General features: G+C 45.9%; 1 protein-coding gene across 6 annotated transcripts in view; it reads right to left on the reverse strand.

Moving 5' to 3' along the window:
- Window positions 1-4098: 4098 nt before the first annotated feature.
- The window catches only part of SUSD6 (sushi domain containing 6), an 88207-nt gene continuing 65748 nt past the window's right edge, over window positions 4099-26557 (reverse strand). For all 6 annotated transcript variants that reach the window (XM_068946164.1, XM_068946165.1, XM_068946160.1 and 3 more), the window contains 4 exons: window positions 17233-17430; window positions 14061-14199; window positions 11903-12324; window positions 4099-10025 (listed from right to left, as the gene is read on the reverse strand). In XM_068946164.1, the coding sequence (XP_068802265.1) occupies window positions 10000-10025; window positions 11903-12324; window positions 14061-14199; window positions 17233-17430 (785 nt within the window). In that variant the 3' untranslated portion in view covers window positions 4099-9999. The remainder of the gene's footprint in view (window positions 10026-11902; window positions 12325-14060; window positions 14200-17232; window positions 17431-26557) is intronic.

A 26557-nucleotide genomic window follows, 5' to 3' on the forward strand; every position in this document is an offset into this window, starting at 1 on the left:
ACCCCTCCTGGAAACAGAGGAAAGCTGTTTGGGTGAGACTGCTGTGTCCTGTCCCACCCACAGAAACCCGCATCCCCCCTCGGCACACAGGTCCCAGGGACAGGGTAGTGGCTGGGGAGCTGGGTGTGAAATGCAGCCTGTCCCGTCCAGCAGCTCTCAGATGCAAGGGCTTAGCTTCTGGCTCACACCTGGCTTGTCCAAGAGGGCTTCACAACCTGAGTTTTTCATCGCCAGGTTCTCCTGTTTCCAAACCTGGCTTCTGGTCTCTTCAAACCTGGGTTTAAAAACTGACGTTATCTGCCTTCAAAATATGGGCAGCCAGCTGGACCTCTCTAAGGGAGGTCCTGCCTCAAGGACACAGCACATGCAGAAGCCATACAGTACCAGCAAAGCCAGCTGTGGGCAGCAGCTCTGCTGAGCCAAGCTCCAGCTGTGCAAACAGCATCCCCAGTGGCCATTTATCTGTAAGGAGGGATATGCACCACAGTCAGCTCTCTGGCCAGTCCCTCTCCCGTCCCTGCCCTGCCTGTGCCTTGAACACCCAAGTACTGCCATCAGTCTGTATCCTCTTGCCCCAACACATTCATTTTGTCCTGGATGTAGCATCAAAAGCCTGAGCTCTGCCCTGCACACAGAGCCTGAGCTCTGCGTGGGCCAGAGGACTACCTCCTTACCTCTCTCACTTGAAGCTGAGGCATGCTAAAGGCATCCCTTAGGATGGGCTCCTGAGCCCTACTGTGTTCCAGCCCCTCCAGCCAGGGTCTCACAGTAGTTTATTAAAGGCAGGAGTTTGCTGGTGAACTTCATCCTCCCACAGAAGTGGGCAGAGAAAATCTGCAAGCCCATTATGTGAATGTGTCCTTCCCCTGCACCTGTAGATGCCAGCTTGGGCCCACAAGAGACGGTTAGTAGTTTTGCCAAGTACTTAGCTCTCTAGGGGCTGGGTGCTGTCAGGGAGCCTGGTCTAGCACTCATAGGGGTCTCTCTACGTGGCCCTGGTGGGAGAGGAAGAGCGTGCCAAGAGCTCAGCACCGGGCTCGCTGGCATGCAGCCAGCCTGCCTGCATCCTCTGCTTTCAGGAGGGGAACCCCACATGTTGTGACAGCCCCCAGAACCGGTCAGAGCCTGGGAGAACTGCAAACCAGGAGAGATTTCCAGCAGTGGCAAAGTGATGACTCACCGAGGGACAATTTAATAGTATAACCCCACTGCAAAGCCATCCAATGGTGGGGTTGTGGCAAGTAGCAAGCAGGGTTGGTGAGGAAAGGTTCTAGATGTGTTTAATCCTGTTAAAGAGTTAAAGCACACGGCTATAGTGAGGCTGATGTGCCGATGGTCTTGTGTTCCTGGAAAATCCACACACACCAGCACAGCCTGTTTGGGATTCGGGTAATATATGGCAACGGCTGGCAGAATGCCTGCTAAGGGAAAGAGCCCGTCTATACCCTTTTCTGGGCAAGTTTCTCAAAGCAATTTTGTGGCGGAATCAGTTTGTTTGTGGCTAGGCTGCTTTTTTGGAAACTGAGGTGTCCCTGCCTGCCCTAGCCTTTCCCCCTTTTAGTGGAAGTGCCAGCTGCTAAGGAAGATTTCCCAGACCACCCACTTCAGGCTGACTTCACTCAGGCTTTTCCCCAGCCACAGTCGTTTCTTGCTACAGGCACAAACCCAAGATGACAAATTATTTCCAATATGTCTAACAGATACAAGCTGCAAAACAACAAAAAAGGTGCCCATTCCTGGCTACCAGAGGTGCTGCAGCAGGAGACCACAAACCGATGCAAAAAAGGGGCTATAGAAATAATAGTTTAAACGCGATTCCTGGAGGAATCAACTCCCACGTGCTACCTGCCTGCTACAGTAGTGTCCACACAGGCCATAAAGCTCCAGTTTCACAGTGGCAAAACTATAGCACGATTAGCCAGCTGTGTGGGAAGGATTTAAAGAATAAATGGAAAATGCAAGATAGCAAGGAAGGCAGACGTCACTTCTCCTTTGTTTAACCTCCCTCTTCCTGTGCAGAGTTAAAAAAAAAAAATCATGAAGGTATACAAAATTCTCATAACATCTTTCAGGACTTTGCTTTGAACAAGTTGGCCTCTCCTTCCCTTTACCTCTCCTTCCCTTTCTCATTATGCTATTGGTAGAATTCCTTAGAAGAAACTCACTCTCACAGGTATACTCGCCTCAAAGGGCGACATTATCTTACAACTCCAAACAAAGTAACACAAATAATAACAATAGAAAGGGACTGAGTAGTCTTTGAGCACTAACAGAACAAATAGGTCACCATGCTTCTGCCGTTTCCAACTCTGCCAGCCTCCCAGTGTGAGGAAAACGAACTCCCACGATAAACGTTACTGAAAGATCACAGCCCTCAGACTTCCTTAGTTCCTGCAGGACTGAGAAATCATGAAACTTACCCTGAGGCCCAGACTTTGCACAGAGGGCACGCAGCAGAGACGTCTGTGCTAAGGAAGTAGCAGGGACCTGAAATCAGGTGAGCTGGCTGGATCAGCCTGGAGATTTTAGGGAATTCAGACAAAGATCTGCAACACCAGTATCACCTACATGACCAGGAAAACATGCCTCCTGCCTCAGTTTTTTTGATATTCACTGTTTTGTTTAGCTGGGGGCACTTAAATAACTTCTGCTTTTTGGAGATAAAGGGAATTTCAAATCTTCAGAAAGGAAAAGCACCAACCAAAGCCTGATCTCTTGCAGGGAGCCATGCACTTCTGTCTTCTTATGTGGACAGGAGATGAGTTTTCATCCAGACTCTGCAGAGGTGCTACCCAAGCCCAAATGCTTCTCAGCTACAACTCCTCCAGCTGCAAAATGCAACTGAGAAACTCTTTCTAGCCCTTTACTCGCTCACCAAAACTTTCTTCCAAAATTCCCCACTACCCTTTCCCCAGCCCACTGACAAGGGGTTTTACACCAGCACACCTCCTCCCCATCCCTCGCAGTCCCTAACTCCTGGTCCCTCAGGAGCATCCCAGCAGCACAGGGGAGCACTGAGCCTGCACCTGCCTTGCAGGGACAGCCTGCACAGTGAGCAGGATGCTCCACATCCAGCCTTAAGTCTGAACTCAGACTGGCACAATCTGTATCCATGCATCTGAAATATCTCTCCAATGTCTCCTATACTATCCTACTACCCTCTTTGGATCAGTATTTGGACAATGAGAGCTATCTTCCCTCTTAAAAATACCATACTCTTCATACTACCATACTTTTTTCATTATTTAGCTTCAAATTAATTAGCCATTTATTATATTCAATCCTTCTTCCTTTTTAAAGTCCTATCACGTGACCCATTCTTATGCCCATTTCTTACACCACATTCAGCTCTTTTCCCTTTGCTGCTGTCACTTCTGCTCCTCAAGCAGAGACCTACCGTGCATGCATTTCTTCCTCCTGCTGCTGGCAGAGAGCCAGACAGCCATGCTGCGTCTCTGTCCCAGCTCACATCCTTCCTCTCCATTGTTGGCTGATGAGTGCTGCTAGCTCTTAAGTAACGCAGCCCGCACAGGCAGCGCTTGATTCGGGGGAGTGGGGAAGGGAGAGAGCGCTTGTGGGGGGGTCTTCTCCCACCGCATTGGTAAGCTGCTATGCATACACGCAGTGCTATAGGAACTAAAGGCAAACAAATACCTTGCCCAGCCTCACGAAGCAAGTCTGCACATCAGATCAGGGGACTGCTCAGGCAGGCCAAGGAGCACCTGTGAAAAACAGCTACAAGTGCCATCAAAGACCTGAACCAGAAAACAGGCCCAGACAGCACGCAGGTGATCAGAGCCCTCCAGGGTGACCAGCAGGAGGAGCCTAGCCCAACTCCTCATGCAGTTATATGTAGGCACGCAAAGGGTTGCCTTTTATTTCTGAGTGGCATGTATTTTCGGAAACAGAATATTCTTCTGAAACTGTGCAAACTCTGACCCTCCTAACCCTCACCCAGGCATTCAAACTTCCCTGCTTTTACCTTCATCCTGATCTCCATATGGAAGATATTGCACTAGTGCAACGTATTCACCAAAGATCTGTTAGATCTCCACTCCATAAAGCCCACACAGTTTCAAATACACAAGAGTTCAGAGCTTCACTTCAAAAGATTTTTAATTTAGAAATGCAGTTATATACATAGAACAATTAAATTAAACTTTGTACAAATATTAAAATACTATCTTCACACCCACTGCAATGTACAGGATACCAGAAAATATATATAAAATAAAGCAAAGTAAAACTGATTGAGTGACATCCTGCACAGCATCAACGATGGTTTTGTTTTTAAAACCCACATATATACGGAGTACCATTCTGCAAATAATTCCATAGTGGTGCAATTCGGGTTAAAAAAAAAAAAACAACCAACCAACCAAACAGGAAAAAAGATTAAAGCACTGAAGGCAACCAAGCTCCCCTTGCATTTGCATCAGCAACTACCAGCAGTCTACCCACTGCATCACAGGACACCCGCTTCGCAGATAGCTCAGCTTTGTTTTCTTTTTGAATCAAGTGAAGTTGAAATTCAGAATTAAAACATCTTCCAGCACTACACAGTTGCCTCTGTCCTCGCTCACCCCAGGACAGAAGCAAAAGCACAGCTTACACAAAGCATATGCAGAGCATCAGTAGAACCCACTCTGGCAGGGGGTGCGCGTATGTGCATGTGCGCGTGCGTGCGTGTGTCCACGGGATCTGCAGAAGGCCAAGTTCAGAAGCAGTGCTCGGGGCCCTGAAGAGAAGCGTGGGAAATGGGAAACTGCATGCTTCCTGTCCCGTGGAGGGGACAGATCATCAGGATAGTAACTCTTGGGTTGGTACGAATAAGGTTCTGAAATGTTGGAAGAGGGTTTGTTTCCTGTATAAAAATAATCCTTAACATAAAGCCTGCTCTAAGAAGCCTCTCTGCACTTTCAAAGCCTTTTATACAGAATAAAAGTTTTCTAGTAAAGTTCCTCTGCAAACAAAGGTTTTCACATAGAGCAAGACGAATCCGCAGCTCTCGGTAAGTACTGCGGAGGCTGGGCTGAGGCAGGATGTGGGATGCGTGTGGAAAACAGATGGGATTTATTGCATTTATTTACAGGAACCAGAAAGTGAAACTGATTAGCTATCTGCATGGAGTAAAAGGACAGATTTTTTTTTTTTTTAAACAATTGCCATCACAACAGTAAAATCAGGTTTTGCATATATGCTCTAGAAAGGTCAGCAAGAAAATTTTAGTGTGTCCAACTAGTTGCACGTTACCATTTTTTATATAGCAAGCCTGCTGCTGCCTGCTAGATTAGCTAGACAAGGAGCAGCTTCCTTACAGCTGGCCATGAACGCATTGGCTCTCATTAAAAACAGAGGTATGTTGCAGGCCAATAAGGCTCTTCCTCACTCCCCCATCTTCTTGTGTTCCTTTTTCTGTACTGCAAATGACTTACCTAGAGCATTTCCAATGGCTGAGCTTGTTGCTCTTCCCTCACCCCACTCCTCAGTATTGACCCAAATCATCTACTGTGGGAGCATCATCTGTTCCCTCCCCAAGCAAGTGGAATATATTTATTCCTCACATACCTGACTACTCTATGTGCTGAAATACCAAATAAATGCACTAAGCTCTGCTTCTTCCCAAGTTCACGCAGTTTTAGCTTAGTAACAACTCCACAGGCTCATACACTGCAAAATTGTCCCTCCTTCTGGCTTCATTTTTTAGCACTTTTACAACTTAATGTGGAGAGATGCAAGCTGACTCATGGTTTGATCTGAGCTTCATGATACAGACCCCAATAGACTGCCCCACTTCCTCATGGGTTACTTTCAGCTTCGCTTTCTGGTTCTTAGACTGGTCCAGGTCCGTAATGCTTGGGTTGTAAACATTGCAGTAGGCTAGGTTTTGTTTTGTTAAAAAAAAAAAAAAAACAAAAAAAAACCCCACCCACATAACTCAAAGAAAGCAAGGAGGTTTTTCTATTGCACATAGTATTTTGTGAATTTCTGAAATGCCCTTTCAATTAACCTATCAGATCCTTAAAAAAAACAAAAAATCCTTTAAAATAAGTGCCATTTTTAATTTTACAATGTAACTAAATCATTTTAATTTTCTTCTTGAACATCTCAGAGTCCAGCAAGTATGAAAGAACACGAGATGATTAAGTTGGGAGTGTTAAATAAGAAAAAAAAAAATGCCTCACTTGGAATTCTGTTGTCAGGCACAGGTGGGAAAAGAGGTAAGGAAGCTGTGGCCCCACTAGTTAAAAAAACACCCAACAACAACACACAGCTGAGCCCTTGCTGCTCCCCATTCACCACACACTGAGATCCAGGCTGTGTTTACCTCCATCTGCTTATGCCTATGCCATCTATCACAGAGGATGCACTCTTTGCTTAGAGGTAATGAATGCTCCCGAGACAGAGCAGAGCTCATGACTGAGGGATCTTCAGGTCTCAGTCCTTGCTCCAGTGAATAAAGACAGGAGTGTTCAGTTTAGTTCGTCTTTCTAAATCTCTGCCCAAAGACTTCCCAATCCTTCAGCCTCCGCAGAATTAAAGCAATCATGAGTGATTAACAATCATTTGATATCAGTAAATTAGATGAGGTCTTCCTCCTCCTTCCATTTGAAAACAATCATCAAGCAGAAAACTCTTCAGGTTCCTCCCCTACCCATTCTACCTTATTTTACGTGAAAATAAACTCCAAAGCTGAAGGCTTGGGAAAGAGGGATGCGATAATCCAAAAACTCTTTATTCATGTTCCAGCTTGCAGAGGTCCTAAAGGCCCATTTCCACATGGCACTGTTGCTGCACGGGACAAGGCTCTTCTGCAAGCGCCAGAGGAGAGTCAGCGGGGTTACAGGCTAGCACAGCAGAGGGAGCAGCTTGAGCCACAAGCAACACACCCGCAGCAGGAGCTGCTTTTACCCTCTTAGCAAGTAAACAGGTGTTGACTGTTTAGGCCTGATCACAAGACCTATGCATGCAAGTTCCCCTCCACCTACACTTTTCTTTTCTTTCCTTTTTTTTTTTTTTTTTTTTGGAAAGCCATCTCCAGTAATTTCTATAAATGAAACAACAGTAAAGCACTCCCTCTTCTGTGCAGCTTCCTTCTCTTCTCCACCCAAATTGAAACTTTTTCTCCCAGACTGGTGGCTGATCACTTTACAACAGCAGAGAAAGGAGGCAAGGCCACTCAGTATGTGCTCTTTGCTCACTGAGCATGTGATTATCCAGGGCAAAGTCAGGCCCCCCAGCTTCCTTAAGGGAACACTTCTTCCACCAACCCAGTACTACACTGAGTTCAGGACTGTACCTTGCAGGAAGACAGCACGCACCTGACTTCTGCACCTCTGTTGCTAGGAGTCAGTCTGAGTAGACAGGACCTTAAACTATGTAAAGAGCAACTCCTCCTACTCTGTTTTCAATAGGAAACAGGAAAAAGGTCACATATTCTTCCCTTCTCACCATACACTCACTCGCTCCCTCTACGTGCTTTGATAAAATCAGTGAATGAGACGCTGCTCAAGCTTAGATCACTTTTTAAGGCAGGAATTCAGAACTAAGCAAGAACGTTTCCATACTGCGATTTTCTAAAATTTTAACAGCAGATGGGTAAATAACACTTGCCCTCTGCACTGCTTGAAGTTGAAACACTAAAGCCCTAGGTAAAATGACATGGGATTTTCATCACTCGAACTGAACAAAAGACTCAAACTCAACCAACTAAGTTTATCAAATCCTTGTGCTAACCTAAGATGCTATGAGCCACAGGGAAGGAAGTTTAAAATATTGTATTTTTAATTTAATAATGTCCCTCTAAAACAAGGATAGGGAAAATAGCACTCTTCCATCCACAGGCATGTGCTGTCCCAGCTGTCCTAGGAATTAACGGTAATCAGAAACAGGAGCAGCAGGCAGATGGCTGGACACCATGGCCAATCCCTATTTCCAGGAACTGGATCAAAGCCACAGTCTTAATGCCTTAAAAAGTGTCATGTCACTTTTACCAAGTGCTGTGACAATATGTTCCCAGAGCAACAAGGATGAGGACTGTGAGGATTGTAAAAGACAAGCAAAGCAGCAGTGACCAGCATCCCTGTTCACCTGTATGTTACTACATGATGTGTAAGGCCATGACGTTTTGCTCCTTCAACTCAAATGAAAATTTTAGCAGCTTCTCACAGGGCAAGCACTGCCTTGGTTGCCTCAAGGCAGTTTTGACAAGGTACGCACATTCTTTCTAAGAAGCCTAATTTTCTGTTGAAACCAGTTCCAAGGAACGCTCTCTCCAGAACACCCCCCTGAACTTTACTACCACCACAGTGTTTTTTGTTTGGCTCACCTGTCCCACCTGAACTTGGTTTCCTGCAATAAAATCCTGTTAACAGCAACCAGGACACTCTGACCTGCTGTAGTAACTGTGGGAGGCGGACATATACACATTCTTGGATTTTTTTTTTTCTCTCCTAACAAAACTTCCTTAAAACAATCTTGAATATTCTTGTTCTGGAATAAGTTGTGGTGTCCTCTGGCACCACTGTCCAAATGTAGCCAACCTTCCTTCACAGCAACAGGCAACCATGCTGTATTTAAGCGAGACTTCACAGAGCACTTTGATCCCCAGCCGCAAGGAAGAAACCTTTCTGTGTAGGCCCACTGAAGCACATCAGGTTAAAATTGCAGACTGACTATATATGAAGTTAGGAAGACACACTAGCCATTTGGATGGTAGTTACCCAGGGTTCAAGTACTCAGGTCCCCAGTATGACTGGCAAGGTGATTCGGGATTGCACCAATGCGACCTTGCATTCACTACCTGTGGGCATTTTTCTCCTGACAGTTTCAAACAGAAGAACCACTACCAGACTACAACTGAAAAGCATTACCTCTGCCTGAAGACCTGAGCAAGGGGAACCCAAGCAAAAGCGCAGAACAGCCTTAGTAATTGGAAAAGCTTTGCAAGACACACAACATATTCAGAAGAATAGGGCCACAAATCAGGTTCCAGTCCTGATGCCTAAGTGAATGGGACTAACTCACAATTAACACAGGCTTGGTTAACTGAAAGTCAGATCCTCCTGGCTTACTTACAAATGTGCTCATTTCTGGACCCTGCTGACCAGTGGCCACCATGGCTCTCCCACAAGCTAACATCAGGAGCTGCTCCAGCACCAGATCAAAGCCAAAACAGTTGTCTCGTCTGCTGCACAGTCACAGTCCCAGCTTCCAGCGCAGCTGAGTGAACTGCACTGGTAGTGAAGGAAGGAGAGTAGAGTGAGATTTTCAGGAGTGGACTCTTGTGAAGGGATGCAATCGCTCTGCTATACCAGAAGGTATTGAGAGGGGCAGAGGGCCTTCCCAAACATTAGACTTCTCAGTCTTCAGAGCTCTAGCAAATCTCAGTGAATCGTTATTGCACAGCTAAGTTATCACATAGCCCATCTCATTCCAGGCACTTCTAGACATCACAAGTTGCCTTGTAACTGGAATCTCTCCCAAGCCCAGGTTCAGTCCCATTTGTCCTGCCCTATCAAAGAGGATGCTGAAAGAAAAGCCTATATAATATACATACGTATATATAAACCGTGTCTGCACCCGATGAGCAAGTAGATTTTGCCCCTGCTCTCTGGGCAGCAGAAGGGCTAGAGAGGCTGAGAAGAAGCTGCAACAAGCCGGTGTGAGTAGGAGAAAGGCACAAGAAAAGAGCAGCTCTCCAGAGACTGCTGTCAAACATCTGGCTGGGGAAAAGGAGAGGAGAGCTCAAATCCACTATGTTCCTTGAGCCCCTGATGCAGATGGAATGGGGAAGCCAGCACTGCACCAACCCCACTGGTGCATCCAGGAGGCAACCTGGCGACATCCTTTGGATCTTCAGCTGAGGGGGTTTCTGCTTGGAGGTATCCAGGGCACAGCTTGCGAGGATGGGGAAGGCTGCACAGAGTGCTTCTGTCCCGAGGAGAGGGGGAAAGGGAGAAACCCAAGAAGGAGAAGGCTAGACAAATGCAGCAGGCCTCATGCTTCCTTCAATAAGGGAATATCTGGATGGGGGGGAAAAAAAAGAATAGAAAAGAAAAGAAGTCAAACTTTATGCAATTCAACACACATAAGAAGAACTACTGTTGAAAGCAAGACAAGCTCCCACATCTTGCTACGCAGGCTACCACAGCATGATAATGCAGAGTTCTTCCTCTCATTCGAATACAGTGGAAGGGACCTCTGCAGGGTTTTGGTCCAACCTGCCCCTGCAAGCAGAACCATCGCCAGCCCCAGGCTTGAAATTCTCCAAGGACTGAGATTCTACCACTTCTCTTGGTGCCTCTTTGGTCCTGCACTACCCCCTTGCAGAATATATTTTCCTAATGTCCAATCTGCTAAGTTGCAACTCGTGGCCGTTGCTCCAGGTTATATCATTTAGCATGAGTGAGAAAAGTTTGGCTCCACTGACTTTTTAACTACCTGCTAAGTAACTGTAGTCAGCTATTGGATTGCCCCTCAGCATCATCTTTGCCAGATTAAAGAAGCCCAGCTCCCTCAGCCTCTACTCAAGCCCCTGATCATTTTGGCAGCCCTCCACCAAAGCCTCTCCATCTCCACATCCCCCTAGAAATGGGGGTCCCACACAAGGCACAGTATTGCCAGTGCATCCTCAGCAGTGCTGTGTAGAGGAAGGCAGTAACTTCCCTAAAAACAAAATTTACACCTTTGCCATGACCTCCCCAACCTTTTAGTTTCTTAAAATGTCCAAGACAAGAAGTTTCTTGCTGTGACAGGGATGGTAAGGAACATAGATCACACTCGCTCTCATCTAACTTGAAAAAAATGAAACCTCCTGCACAGATGGGAGGTGCAGCAGCTGCAGGTTCATCATCTTTGCATCAAAAGCACAAATCTCATTGCTCCTGCTGTAAAGGGCAATCTGCTCCTGTACGACAAGCATTAGAGTCAATATGGGTTTCTGGGCAGTGATAAAAATGATGCAGTGCAGAAGCAACATCCTCTAATTTTTGCACTGCAGACATTTTTTGGTAATGCCCGCTCTTGGATTCTTGCTTTTTTACACGCTTGAAGTTTAACGCCCATCTCGGGACATGCTGCTATTTCTGCCCTTTGGTGGAAAGGGCGTTTGATTGTTCTCATTGGAAGGGTTCAGAACGACATGACTAAAGCTGTGGTGCTTGACACTACGGAAGGGAGAAGTTCCACCCTGAGCTATCTACAAGCCAGTTACCTTTCTTGCTAAGACACAGCAGGCTCCGCAAAAGCGACCTTAAGCTGCACCTTCACATCAGCTCTGGCATTGTCATACCACTCCTTCAGGGCAGAACAAAGAAGCCGAAAGAGTTCTAGGTGGACTGACTGTTAAACAACAAACTTGCACCTCTGCCCTGTATGACTGAAAGTTCAAGCGTATACCTTTTAGGTCTTCTCATGTGTCAGGGCTGCAACTGTGCATGCAGTGGCAATAAGCTGCTTATTAACAGAGACCGAAAGTGGAGAAGCCTAAACATCACAAAGGGCTTGTATCTCAAGCTTATCCTTGCAGCTCCCACCCAACTATGGTGGAGACTCATTTCCACAAATGCAGTTGTTTACTGCAACTGCCCTGCGATGCTGGCGTTTCACTGCTTTCCTAAAACAAGGAGAGCGAGCAGAACTCCATCAGGCTTTCCACACTGCCCTGGATTCCCAATCTGGCAGTGCCAGATACTTCAGAAGACGATATTAGGTCCTGCTTACACCTCTAAGTTGTGTAAAATCAAGCCATGGAGACTGGGACACCTCTTTTCAAATGCCCCTCTGGCGCTTGACATATTTATTTGGGCATTCTTTGCCATTTTCATCCTAGTTGGACACGCTGCAGGAGAACCTACTCTTACAAGTGTCTCATTCAGTGCTCCTCGCCCAGGTCACGTACCATCTGTGTATTCCTCAGAGGAAGTGAGTGATAAAAGGCTCTGTATGTCACTGCTTTCCGAGTCTTGGACCTCTTTGTGCACAGGTTTACTGCTAGACATGCCAGCTACCCAGGAGGAGGTAGCAGCTTGATGCACAAGTACAGTTTCAGAGCGCTGAGAGCCACTGGCTTCACACAGTCCAGAGTGTCCTGGAGCTTCATCTTCTCTATCAAAGCTATTGCAAGCCCCTTGGTCCTGCTGCTGCATCTCTCTGGCTCCGTTCTGCCCAGCTCCCTCCGACAGCACGATCTGCACCCGGGAATCCGAGGGTGGAACGCAGTTTCCTGTGCTGCCATATACCGCTTCTTCGTAGGATGGCAAGGCCACCTGGACACCATCCACCATAATAGAGACCTGATCTCCAGACACACCTTGGTCTCGCCTCAGAGAGAGAGGAAGGAAAAGTCACATTAAGCATTTTTATTTTATTTATAAAAGATATATATACACTGGGAATCCCAGTAACCACCCCTCTCTGCCACAGCAGCACTCTGCTGCTCAGCAATGACTTATTTATGGGAGAACAGAAAAAGGAACCTGGGTGGTGTTTTACCAAGCTCTTATTAGAAACAAGCCTGGCTTTGCAGCTCTGCTGTGAATTGCCATAAACGTGAGCAAGAGGTGTAATTCAAGTGTCTGACAGATTTATCTGTAAGAGCTGAACAGGTTTCAAGCCATCTCACCTCACTTGCCTCCATAGCTAAATCTGACATGATCATGACTCAGAGCTCTCTGGTGTCACAGCATGCAGATGATGAGAACTCAGACAACCACTGATTTCAGTTTGATACACCACTATATTTTGCAACACCAGGCACTGCCTGTTCTGCCACCTTTGCTGCTGCGGAGATAACCTCTGGCAGAGGTGGGGCAGATAGCTCTTAAATCATCCCACTGTGAATCACCCAGGCTCGTGAGCCAGAGTCCTAAGATTTTTTTCTTATCCATAATGGTTTGGACTTCTGCAGAAAAGGGCAAATTCCAGGTTGCCACCTCTCAAGCCTCCCAGCTGCTGGACAGCCATGCTCCCCGTACCAGTAGCTGGTTCAAGAAGAGGGAGTCCACAGTGACTCTGTTCCCCTCAGATGGCAACAGTGTTACAGCCCGGTCTCTCCTCTCCACAAACTCTGGCCAGGAGGGTTCTTTCCCCACAAGCAGGGAGCTATGGCAGATTTGCACATCTAATTAGCAATACTGGCAGAATTCATGACCATAGGATCTGACAAAGAGACTGGGAGAGATACATATATACCTGGACACTTTGGAAACTACCCAGGGCTGGAAGAGCCAGGCTAGTAGGGGTCGTAACTTTTTACATAGGTGGCTAAGGCAAAAGAGAAGAAAACCACCCATTCAATGAGAGGTTAGAACGGCAACTGCAGCAGGGCACTGCAGACCACAATGTCAGACTACCGCTAGACCCTGGGGGAGTGGTGCCACTGCAGTGCGCAACGCGGCAGTGCTGGGCAGGATGTTCACGCACAGGGGTACTGTATGTCTGGGGAGTCAGAAAGGAAGTGGTGTGGCCATCTGTGAACCCAGAGAGCCCCCTGTTTTGTAACTGGAAACGCACAGAAACCGGAAGCTCAAAGTGTCAAGTAAAAGAAAGATGTTATCATAGCCACATAGCTCTGGGGTTTGTCAGGCCTGACGGCTTAAATACGAGACGGAAACATTCTGCCTCCTCCATCCCCTTCTTCCCTGAAAATGAAACTGCGCTGTCCTCAACCTCTCTCCCCATCCTGTCCTAGGTAGATTCTAAACGTAGATTCTAGCCCAGTTGAAGCTTTTGGTCTGCTGACTACTACAAAAATAGCCTGTTGCAGGAATCACACCTTCCTTCACTGACCTGTAGGGCTGTATAGAGACTGGAAGATATGGTAACCAAAAGCAGAGCTTGGCTTACCATCATATCAGAACACGTGAGGGATCTCTGAGGATGCTGCAAAGCCCCACAAGACAATATAACTTGAAGAAAAATAGATACGGTGATCAAAGCAGAAGCAAGCAAGGGGATAAACTGCTCCAAAATGAAGGCCTAAACCAAATATCTCACGGGGTTTCTGTTGCAAAGAAATAGGACACCTCTGAGTCCCTCTAAACCCCAGCTACACTTACCTGTTGTGATGGAATGACTTCAGCTTTGGCTGCAGCAAAACAAACAGCACAACTAAGAGAAGAATCAGGGCGACGGAGCTTGCTGTGGAGGCCACTATGGAGAGCGTGGGTACTCCAATTGTTGGGGGAGAGCTTTTTTCTACAAATGAAGAGGAACAAAGGTTAGAAGGATCCACTCCCTTAAATCACTTCCATGGAGAAAAGGAGAAAAATTCACACTGCCTGCTCCTGCTCTCAGGACTTATACTTGGGCGCACATGTGAGGAGTCCAGTTTCCTATATAGTCAAGGCACAGAGGTAATCTCCTTCAGAGGAGGGTTTGGAGCTTCATCTGACTCCTCTCCATCAGCTATAAAAGAGAAACTAACACAGACAAAGCTTCTTTGGAAAAACACAGGGAGCACAAAGAAAAGCAATGCAAGCAGCTCTTGGGGGCTGACAGAGGGAAGGCGGCGATAAGGGTTACATTATATACAGATCTTGCTGAGCAGCAGCTAAAAAATGTCCTGTCGTCATCAGCAAGGCGCAATAAGCAGGCTATTTTAGGCCAAACAATAGGAAAGGTTCCATATAATGGGTTTCCTTGGCTAATGGAACAGTCTCGCAAAGGAAGGGGTGGAAATCACCTGGCTTGGTGTGTTTAAGACGCAACAGGCATTCAGTTCTCTATCACACAAACGCCTATCTCCGGGAACTGAGAGGGAGGGCAAAATGTTGTTTCGGGATGCCAGGTTGTCAGCGTTAGATACACATGCCCTGCCCACATTACTCCTTCCTACCCTTCCTCTGTAGTGTGCTATCCCTCAGCTGTGCTGTGAGCCTGTGTCAGAATACATCTGTCCCTGGTAGGACAGCAATAAATTGGGAGTTGAGAGAAAACAGCCTAGAGCTGGTATTGCTGAGCACTGCATAACATGTCTAGGATGTTACTCTTGTCCTTTCATCCCACTAGAGCACCAAGTTGCCTGTATATGGATTGTCTCTGTCCCCAGTTTGTGTCTTTGGTAGAGATCGCAACACCTCACCTCCCCATCAGCAAATACCAGTGTGTTGCACATTCAGGACATTGCCATGCGTGAACTCCTTACGTCCTTTTTGCTACATTCATCACATCCTTCAGGAGCGCAGTTCTCAAATTGCAGTAGGATGCAGGGAAGAAGGGCATGCAAATGGAAAAGAAAACCAGAGGACCGCAGCTATTAAGCCTTCAGCCAGAAATCTATATGCAAAACAGGTGCCTAACCAGCTTGCATTTTCTGCATCCTGCTTCGCAGTTAAACCTACTGGGTTAGCTGTCTTGTCCTTGTTTTCCTGAACTTTTTCAGAAGTAGCCATACCCCTTCCTACGAAAGAGGGTCTAGTACATTTTTCCTTATGGCAAATAAGGCTGAGTAAGGATTCCCATTTTCAAAATAATGCAGGGCACTTTGAGTAGACTAACAGGAAATAGGGTAGGCAAAAAGGGCATTCCATTTTGAGCATCAATATGCAACGCTGTAAAGCAGCTCACCACATGGGGTAAGCTCCAGCACATTTACCAACTCAGCTTCCAGCACGATGCTTACTAGATACAAGAAACCCTCAAAAGGCTATGGAACTGACAGGGACAGAGCTACACAAAACATCTCTGACACCTTCTAGGGATTCAATTTGCTCTGTCTGAAGTAGGTGGGGGTCTTAATCATTACCGATAACCGTAAGACCTACTCTCTTTCCCTCTCTAGACTCCTTCCTCTTCCTCATAAAAGAGACCTAGTAGTTAAACCTCAGCTGTCTCTGACCCTCATCAGTTGCTTCCAGGTCTGTAGTGTGAAATGAACTAGCTTATCCAACAGAAGCTTTTCTACTACTTAGCCATGTTTTTGAGGCCTCATGTTTTTGATGAGGCCACTGTCTCTCAGGATGCTAGAGGAAAGCTGAGGGATTGCTGCTCATCACAACACAATCCCCTCAGCCCTGATGTGGGCTAAGTGCTGCTATGCAGGATTGCCATCCAGGCAGCACTACTTGCCATAGTGCAGTTTTCTTCTGCAGCCTGGGAGCAAGCAAGGGGTAGGGGGATCACTGCAGAGAGGAAGCTTATGCTGAATTTGAAAAGCCTCTTCTGGATCTAATTGCTGCCACATGAACTCCCAGTTCCCTTCCCTATGCATCTGCTCATAGGAAGAACTAACTAATGGAGTAGCTGTGACAACGACAGTGACGGTGAGAAGATAGTGTCTTTGGAGCAGAACAGGATGTTCCAGTGGTCACAGATCTGCAGTGCGCTCCAAAAAGGGCTTGAGGAAGGTTCTTTTCTGTTTCCTTCTGATTAAACAAACACATTTTGCATTTTGGTTTACAAGACTTAATCCCAGCATGCACATCTTGCTGACTCAGGATGACTGCGCAGATAAAGACTCTACCAGCAGGTCAAATCAAAAGACAGGAGGTGCAGGAGCTCTCCCCTTATCCAGCACACGTTTTTAAAAAAGAAGAGCCATGGGTAACTAAGAGCCGTACAACAAACATTTTCCTGCAGACTTTTTTTTACCTTCTTGTCTTGATAGAGGAATTCCTGTTTAGCTGGAGGAGACCCACAAAACAAGAGCTGTCCACTTCCATTTAGAAAAAAGTAGAAGTCATTTGTCAGCAACATCCTTTTCTGCCAGTCTACTGAAAAGCAGACCCACTGAGCTCTGTGCCACAGCAGGCCAACAGTTTATTAATCTGCCTTCAGGTAAGATTAGCTCCATACACTCACTCACACCTGCACATGTGGGCAAAAGGGTACACCACTAAGGGTACCGTCCAAGCCCAACAGAAGCAAAAACGGACAGCATGGAAAACGCTTAAGTCACGGACTCTCCCATCTCTGAAGCCAGAGCAACCGAAAGGAAAGGATCCAAAAAATTACAAGTTGCCTCCTTTGTACTCCTTTCCATGGGTTGTCTTCCTGCACAAAGGACTCTGGGCTTGCATCCGATGGGCTGTTATAGAAGAGACATTATTAATAAAGGCCTCTGTGATTATGAGCTGCATTTATTAAACTGCTGGAGCAAGGGGGTACAAGGCAACAGGGGTAGCCTGTCTGGTCTACCTCGGCATAATACTGACTCAGTGTTTACAGAGAATTTGAAAAGCAGAGGTAAGGGCAATTCTGACAGTCCCAAGGGAGTTGCTGAGTACTCACCTGGGCTGAGTCTGCAGCTAACTTCCATGGCTGGGTTCCACTGCCCATTCTTACAGGTCAGGTATTTATAATCTCCCTTCAGCATGTAGCCTTCAACACACAGATACTCTATGACACTGCCCGAAGTTAGAGGGTCATTGCAGGGACTAGGGTGGCATTTATAGCCGCCATTCTCAGGCTGTGGTGGTTGCGGACAATCTGGAAAAAAAGGAGAAAGTAACATGGATGATGTCTCAGAGGAAGATGTCTGTTGCACAACTGCTATTTTGAAGATACAGCACATAGCTAGACTTCCACCTACCAACAGCCACTAAACTGAGAAGAAACTACCATAAACAAGAAGATGGTTATACAACAACAGAGAATATTGTTCAGTTCCATCTTTGACGCATCAGCCTTTGTGATGGCTGAATTCAGCTTGTTATCCCAGAAGCACAATCTAGACAGCAAGCATCAAAATGATTACATTTTGGAACATGCAAGCTTGTTACAACAGGGATTCTGCACAAGAGGCACCCAGAAAAATCCTTATCTTTTCCCCACAGCTGTTTCGCTAGAGACTTGAGGGAGTCTAACAACCAAGGTTCTTGATCAGCCTTCCAAGTCCGATATGGAAAAAGGATTCCTACTGGAATGAAGAATGCAAATACCCCCATGTACTATGGGTGCAATGACCAGGTACACAGCTGCCCCATACCATACCCTAGAAACCCGTAAGATCACAGATTTTAGCTATTTTACACAGATACTCCACAACAGTACGGGAAATTGCTTCGCTGCACTGCAACTATGTATTCTGGCCTTTCTATTTTAGAAAGGAATTAGCTATGTTAAAAAGACATTTCTAAAAGCCCTTCTGTTTTTCTATGTGAAGTCTGAAATGCAGAAGGCCTTGTTTATATTGCTCCTTGCATCTTCCCTGTCCTGACAGATAGGCATCTAGTCAACATCTCTGGCAGGGACTCAAGCGTTGCAATACCCACCTTAAAGAATCTTGCAAATAGTTCAATTAGGGGTTTTTTTCTTTTCTTTCTTTCTTTTCGATATAATTGATGGCAACATTTTTAATACAGCTACATTTTTCTGATACAGTTATGTTTCACCTTCTTTAGCAGAAGGTCTTCTTTAGGAGACCAAAGTAGGCCTGTCCTTGAAACACTTAGCCAGGTTACAGGGAAGTCAGAGAAATTTCTTACAGAACATTTAAAAGCCATTCAATTAAAAACAACAACCCACAAACAGGAAACTGCACTGAAACCAGCATGTTTGTATTGCTTAGAATTTTGTCTCCTCTGGCAGGTCATAGTGACTCTTTGCAGAACAGCCCTACTGATAGGCACCTCACTAATGCCACATACTTTCCTGACTGAAAGATGGAGAAATCTAGACTTTTCACTTTAAATGCAGATCAGCTTCTCAAACATTACAGAAGAAAATATGGCAAAGCTCCCTCCACTGACACTTTAGGGCATGGAAGACCAACCAACCAACCCACCCTATTAAATCACAGCAGGGTCATCCAGGTGGTTCCTTTTATCTTTGGAGTACCTGTTCCCAGGCCCTGCTTTTAAGTGTCCCACTTACTGTGGGAAAACCGGGGAGAAACCCAATCGGGCAAAGTTCAGTTAACTAGATTTTTTACAGGACCTAAGAAGAATAAGAACACTTATAAGACTCACTACACTATGGAAAAAATTGCTACATTGCTGCAGAGCAAGCAACTCTTGAACCTAATCATGTGAGAATGCACGCTAGGTAGAGCTTTATGAACACCAGCACACCCCAAGACAAAGTGCTGAATGAAACCCAAAACTTCTGCCAACTTCATAACTGCAATTCAATTTACTTCTGAGAGAAAAGGTTAACAGTGGTCTGCGAGGCAACCCTTCAAGACCACTTTGTTCTCAAAGATATTTAGTCTAAATAGGGTTCACAGAAACCAGTGTCCTGTCCCTCATGAGCATTAACTGCTGCCTTTACCGGGTTCCTTTATATCTTCCTTTCTGCAGTCATTTCCAATTTTGCAATCCAGGTTTTAACCCTTTACCTTATGAGTCTAAAACTTGCTTTCATTTTAAGCCTGTCCAACGCTCACATCAGCTAAAACAGACTCATGACACATTTTACATTTAGGTGCATAGACAAATGCCTTGCTGCATCTGCAGCCCAGGAAAGAGATGTTTTAACTGTAAGGACCAGACTGAGCATCGGAAATATTCTCAGGAGTTTAGCAAGTATCCCTCTAGGCAACGGTAGAGAGCTGTGGGAAAAAGCTTCCCATAGTCATAGGATCTGCTGAAACCCAGGAGCAGTCGGGACAACTCCCCTACGGCTTCTATACTGCAGGAGGCATCTGGAACCACTTAGGAGTGATCTGAGCTCTCAGACCTCTCAACACACTACACTACTCCAACAGGAATTTTCCCACACTTGCACACAAGCTTCCAATTTCCGGAGGAGCCCAATCAGGCTGGCCCCTCTGCATTTAAGGTCTTCATTAGTCAGAGAACAGATTTAGAGACATGGTTCACAGGGCCTTGGTTCAGCAAACTCAGCCCTTCGGGCACCATAGAGGGTCATGCTCAGAACAGTATCATCTGACAAGGTCCCTAATTGAAGCTTTAGCTGACAGGGTCAGAGACCTACTATTCAAATGGACTGCTGAGAACTGACCAGCTCAGCCTGACCCCTCATGTAGGGAGCATGGTATTTCTAACCAGCTTTCACACAGAGTGTCTCTGCTAACTAATCATAGCTAACAGTGCTCCTTCTGTTCCCTATTCTTCTGCACTGTACCCACGCATGGCTTTTGCGTCAGATGCCCTTTTAGGCAGGGCAGCAGCTCCTCGTTCTGTTCCACTGCAAATCACCACCTACTACCACTAATGAGGATTTTGAGTTATGTACAAAAAATCAGCTAGCAAACAAAAAATACACACTCATTTCCATTGCTGTAGAACTCTCAAAGACTTGGAAACACCACCACATAAGTTACCTACAGAACTCTCATTTGTCCTGCTGCAAATGCTCTAGGACAAGATCTACAGCTATGCAACTGTAGATGGGTTTCTTTCCCACCTCCACAGGCCACTCAGCACAAAAGGAGAGGAAGTAGCTGCTAAGTACTTGTGTTCAGTGAGTTGTCCCTGGCTTATCTTCTTCATACATGGAAGAGTTTGCAGAATTAATCACCTACTCATGTGTTCCGGGTTTTTGCTCTTTTTCCTCCTTAGGGTATTTGTGACTACAGCATTCAAGAGCCTCACAGACTTTAAAAAAGGGTCACTTCCGCTGTGGTAGAACACTGTTTATTTATTGGAGGAATGGATAAGGAGACGGATCAGGGAAAAAGAACCTCAACACCTGCCCCACACTCAATTTGACTTAGCATCTCTGGGCAACCTCAGCTCCCCTAGAAGACCACCCAAACTGTCTTTGCAAGGCAGCCTCTTAGGCCCCTGATCAGGGGACCCGAGCTTCTCAGGGCCTGCAGCTTTGGAGAGGGCTACTAGACAGCGCTGAGGGCTTTAAAGATTGCTGGAGGTGCCGGGGCAAGGTCCAGGTGGGGTGCTAAGAGAGGAGATGGGGACTGGGGATGCCTGAAAATTCGAGGTAGTCAGACACCTCTGCTCCCTCCTGTACCAACTCCCTTCCCCTGGCATCTTCCCAAGACCTGCCTGCCTCTAGCAGCTCAGAGCTCAGCACCTCTGCAAACTGGGGCCCAGCCTCACGTAACAGAGGCACTCAGAAACCTTGGTACAGGCAACTGAGCTTTCCGCTGAAGTGACCTCTTTCTAAATTTTCCCTAGCTTTTACATACTCTGTCTATTAAGGGTTATTTTGACAGCCCCTGTACATGTGGCCTAAACTAGGGCTTTCAAACAGGAAGGGGAAATAAATAAATAATAATAATAAAGTCTGATTTTGTAGAACCCTGTCCCAAAAAGGGCATGAAAGCTTATGCCCCAAGTCTTCAGCGCTGCTATACCCACGGCAGTGCAGAATCGAGAGAAGCAGGGTATTTACCACTTGACAGAATATCTGCTGACACACAAGGGGTGAAAGAGGCTGGGTGCCAACTGCTGCCAGACCCTGCGTCTTCAATGGCCATCTCCTGGCTATGCTTTATAGCTACAGGATGTAGATAGATGGGAACAGCTGCCTGCACAAACTGTTTTTTAGCACTTCAGAGTTTGGTTGGGTCACAGAGGTTCAGTACTGGGTTTGGGAACAGGGAGCTAGCACCTGCAGCCTGATGCAGCTCTTCTGCCAGCTCATGCTTCCTGGACAGGTTGGTTGGTCCTGACCTTTAGCAGTGGTTGTGTGCTGCCCTGTGGCCCAACCTCAAGTTAGAGTGCTGCTGTTCGGCTATTACTTTGGCACGCTGCCCAATGCTTTTCTACAGCACGTACACTTAAATCCTCCACTTCCACTGTTTTCAGCATTTCAGCCCCAAATAAACCTGAGCAGCTTTCAAGAAACACAGCAAAACACTTCTGTGGCCCTGGATTAGTATACTCCTTGCAAGTTTCAAAGGCCTGTGGTGCCCAGTGGATATAGCCAAGCTTCTCAAGAGATTACCAACTTTTTTTTTTTTTTTTTTAAATCAAAAAGTGTCCTACAACTGTAGGTACAGATACCACAACCATCCTCTTCCTGACAGAGTCAGCATAGATTCACAATGGCATTTGATCTTATTCGAAATATTAAAAAACATGCAGGAATTTCATCAACTCACTCAAAACACATGTTCTTGGAAGTATCCCAGAGCTTATGGGACATCTTAAAGCAAACTTTCATGCCAGGTAATGAAAAGAAATATAGCCAAAAAATAGAAGTTATCAGCTTCCAAAGGGGTTACCGACATTCTAGGTTTGCAAAGCTGTTCCCAGCATCTTTATCCGTTATGCTTTAAGGATGCACAGAGACAGTGGTTTTGAACTTTGTAGCCTTGTACGCAAGGGAGTCAGAGGTCTATTCCCAAAGGCTCAGTTTCTAAGAGGCACTGAAGTTTATGACGTCTCCCCAGACAGCTGGTTCTCTGCCAGCATACACTGCTAGAAAACAGGAAGGAGATAACAGCTGATGAGAAGTCCAAACATTTTGAGCATCGCTGAACTGTGTTCAGAAGGAAAAAAACTGTCATTTCCAGATTGACAGGCAGAAATAAAATTATGCACTGGAGTTTCTGCAAATGCCACTACAAAATACTAGGCATTTAGTAATACTGCCAATCAAAATGCAAGACACTTTTTTGTTATTTTTTAAAAAGGGGGAAAAAAAATTAGGCCCCCATACACCTCCATGCAGTTTCCTTTCAAATTATCAGTAAGCACCAGTTTTTGTGGGGTATGAGGAATTGGAAGAGGAAGATGCTAAGCTCTGTTATTCTTTCTTCTCATCTACAAGATTTACTATTTAACTGATGTTGTCGAGACTCACAGAGGAAAAACATCCTAAAAACAAAACCAATCCTCCTGATTCACAAGATGAATCTTCCCCTGGATAGACTTGTTAAACCTGTCATGTTTCTCTCCAACTAGTACCAGTGTGTCCAGTCTGGCAAGCAAACATCTTTGTGAAGGAGAACAGGGAAGCACCCAGTCAAAATTATCTCTGTACTAGAGGACACATGACTTGCTTCCTGCTGGGATTAGTTCTCTTGGAAGCCTCCTAACTTCCTTGTTTTCTCTTGACTCTGCTTCAACAGGATTTGCAGAGAGTAACTTAAAGGTTGTCAACGCTTGAAGTCTAGTGTTTTCTCTCTTTTGATATCATCTGACACACAGACGGGTTTCCTCTTGGTCTCAGTCACTGCCCTTTGCCTATTTACTCTAAAGTTTCTCCCCCAGCATATTCTAGAGTGGTAAGGAGCACCTCTCTGTACAAGTTCTGTGAAACACGGCCACCTTCATTTTCTCAGCTAGGACTTGCCACCAGCAATGAACACCCACAAGGCGGGAGATCTCCCAATTACTTGTCCCTTCAATGAAGGCCTGATTTTCAACTTGGATAATTTGTGTGTTTGTATCACTTCAGTAAAACAGAGGGAACTGCAAAAGCCTTACTGACCTCTGGCAAGGATCTTCAAAAGCCCTCAAGTCTAAGGCACTCTTGAGATTATTTCTCCTCCTACACTCCACTCTTCCCCTGGGTCTTACCACAGCTAAACTGGTAGGCTGAAACATCAGCTACATCCGAAGCCTTCTACAGAGGCTCCGCATTTTTCAGCGTCTCAGACCTGAGGTTCAGGTCTAATTAACAGCCAGGTTCATTGCATCCCTCCAGTGAGTCTCTTGAATTGGTTTGCAGCATGCTAGCTGTTTTTTTTTTTTAATTGAAATATGTTTGTAAATGCATGCACAAGGCTTCATCCTTTTACATGATGCTTTTTACAATGAAAGTGTGACAGCCTGACACAGCCAGCCCACCACAGCTAGCCAGAGGGCTAGAAGCACAAGCCAGAAACCAGCGATAACGCTCATTTCAGCTTCTAGAAGGTCTGGCAATTCTAACAGAGTGCCATACATGGCTCCTACTCAGGAGTGACACTCCAAACATTAGTTTTGCCTTAGGAAGCAACTGAATGAATTTGCTAGCAAGAGCGCTGCATGAATTTGCTAACAGGAGAAGAGGCGTTGTTTTCTCTCCTTTGCAGAGTTTCATTTACTGCCAGCAGTGCACTACATGACCTCTCCACTAATCTCCTGGTTCTTTAGTAAGCCAATAAGGAAACAATTTACCCCTCCCTTAGCCCACTTCTTGGATCTATTTATTGGATATACTCACAACCTCTCTCTCTGATACCCAGAGAAGCATGAATGTGACCTAACCACCGTCTTTAGCCACAGCAGCAGGGTAACCTACCAGAGTTGCCAACCTCACTTAGCAGCTTCTTGAACAACAACAAAGGCAAATGCATCAGCCTTCCGGAGTTTCGAGACAGACTGCAGTCCCTCAGCTTACACCTAACAGAACACTAAGTTTTCATGCAAGTCAGAAACTCTTTTCAAATTTAACTTTTTCTCCTACAGAAATGGCTATTTCAAACCCTCTCATATTTGCTAGGGACAGATCCCTATGTAGCTTATGATGAACCCACTATGCACGTACTAAGGCAAAAACTAGAAAAGGGACATCAGAACTAAATGAATGCATGCAATGTCATTTTCAACAGTGACAGCTATTTTATAAACCCTTCCTAACTAACAAATAGGAAATTCACTGTCCAAGTTAGCTCTTTTTCTCACAAGGACTTCCCCTCCCATCTGCTGAAGCTACCAATGGTTGGCTGACTTGAGGAGAAAAATATATATACATACACACACACACCTGTTTGATTCCAAGAGCGTACAGCTATCTGTAAGACTGCCCTAACCAAAGCCTCCTGCTGTGTCACTCTCTGTGAAAATGGACTGAGGGGAAAGGCCAGCACTGCTGCAGTGTAACACAGTGACTGCAGAACAAAAAAACACAAGAGCTCCTGTTTGGTTCAGGATTTTTTCTTCTCAAAACAGGATGTCAGTCACATACACACCTCCTTCTGCCTGAGGCAGGACTGGTGTTTTGTTTCAGGACTCTTCTGCAGAGAGGAAGATGGTGGGGGAAGAGGACCAGCAAGCTTTGCTTTCAGTGCGAAATCAAGGCAGGCAACATCCTTGTTTTTCCTCTTCCCTTGTGTGCTCACACCAGCCTATAAGCAGCAGAAGCCAAGTGTCTGAAATCCCTCCCTCAGCAGCACTTTGGCTTTGAGCAAGAAACAAGTCTGTATCATTTCATACCCATTTTATACCAGCTACATCAAATAAACACCATCTTTTACCCAAGCAAAACCACTTCCCAGGCAGCTGGTCTGCAGAGAAAAAGCACCTAGATAGGCTCTGATCACAGTACTGCCTCTTCCCCACCCACACCTACCTTCCTGCTGAGAAAGCAATGTCAAAGGGATGCTTTAGGAAGGCCCAAGATGGTAGATGCAAAAGCAGTTTCACCTCCACCCACATGCTCCAGCTAGTCACTGAGCGTCAGCCTCATTCTTAAGGGCTAAATACCTTCAGGTTTTCCAGGCAATGAGGTTTGCCCGGATGCACTTGAAAGCTTTCAGCATGGCAGCTTCCCACTACGCTCCCTCTGCTCCTGGATTGTTCTTCCTAGTCCGAGTCTTTAGATTAATGCCAATATTATGCTAGGAAATGGCTCGTCAAGTATTCCAAAGACAAACATCATTGCTTGTAAGAGCAGGTGTGTGCTGAACACAAAGAGCCACATGCTTTAGACTAGACTTTCTCTTGGCTGGCTGGCTCCAAGAAGCACAGCAACAACTCGTTTTGTGGCTGCACTTTTGGGAATTGTATTCAAGATTCTGCTCTCTCCTCATATCCAGCATTTTAGGGACATTTTGAGGCCTGTGCAGTTAAACGGAGACAGAAGTCTCCTGCAGTCATTAGAAAGCTTGCTCCCCGGAGAACGAGCAGGTCTTCCAAGTGAAGGTGAAGCATAGCCTGCTCAGCAACTCCTTCTCTCCCTGACAAAGCGTTAAAGCACCTGAACAGACAGACTATATGTAGTCTACTCCCCTTTCTGGTAACTCACTGTTTTTGATTATGCCCACAAGTGTGTTAACGTGCATGTTTTAACTATCCAAATATGGTAGCTGCAGATGCAATGTCTGAAGAGAGACCCAGACTGAAGCTATTCTCTGCCAGCTGGAAATAGTTGCCAACTCCGAGTGCTCCTAGCTGGAGACAGCATTCACACCATAACAGAGAGATTATCAGATGCCCGTATTTTCCATTGGTCTATAATTTTTGGTGTGGAGAGGGAGAAGAGATGGGGACTAAAATAAGGACGAGAGAAATTGAGCCTCCTCCTGTCCGGCCCTCTGGCTTTCTCTAGCACACTAGCAGATGGGCCATTTCCCAGAGGGACAAACCCGAGACGGCAGCTGCTGCCAGGGCCCAGTCACAACAGCTGGGGCTAAAGAACCTCTTTATATTTTACTTATAGAAAGCAAAAGTCAGTCAAAGGCCTGTATTGTGAGTGCACACATTTCTAGTCAGCCCTGCCCCTTCAATATTTTAAGCCTTTCTAAAAACACACTGCAAAACATAACCCTCTTTTGGGCTCAGTGTATTAAGAAGAGGCCGAAGTCCACTGAAAGAGAAGCTCTCTGTCTCTACTCGCTCCAGATGCTGCTCACTCTGCAGTCAAAGACAGAATTTCAAACTGAGCAGGACTGGGACCTTTATTGGGAAATTACAGTCTCCATAGCAAGGACACACTCTGAAGAGAAGGCTTATTTTTCTTAATGTTGTAATGTGGCTAA

The sequence above is a fragment of the Struthio camelus genome, chromosome 5 (genome assembly GCF_040807025.1).
Source record: "Struthio camelus isolate bStrCam1 chromosome 5, bStrCam1.hap1, whole genome shotgun sequence".
Classification (NCBI taxonomy): Eukaryota; Metazoa; Chordata; class Aves; order Struthioniformes; family Struthionidae; genus Struthio; species Struthio camelus.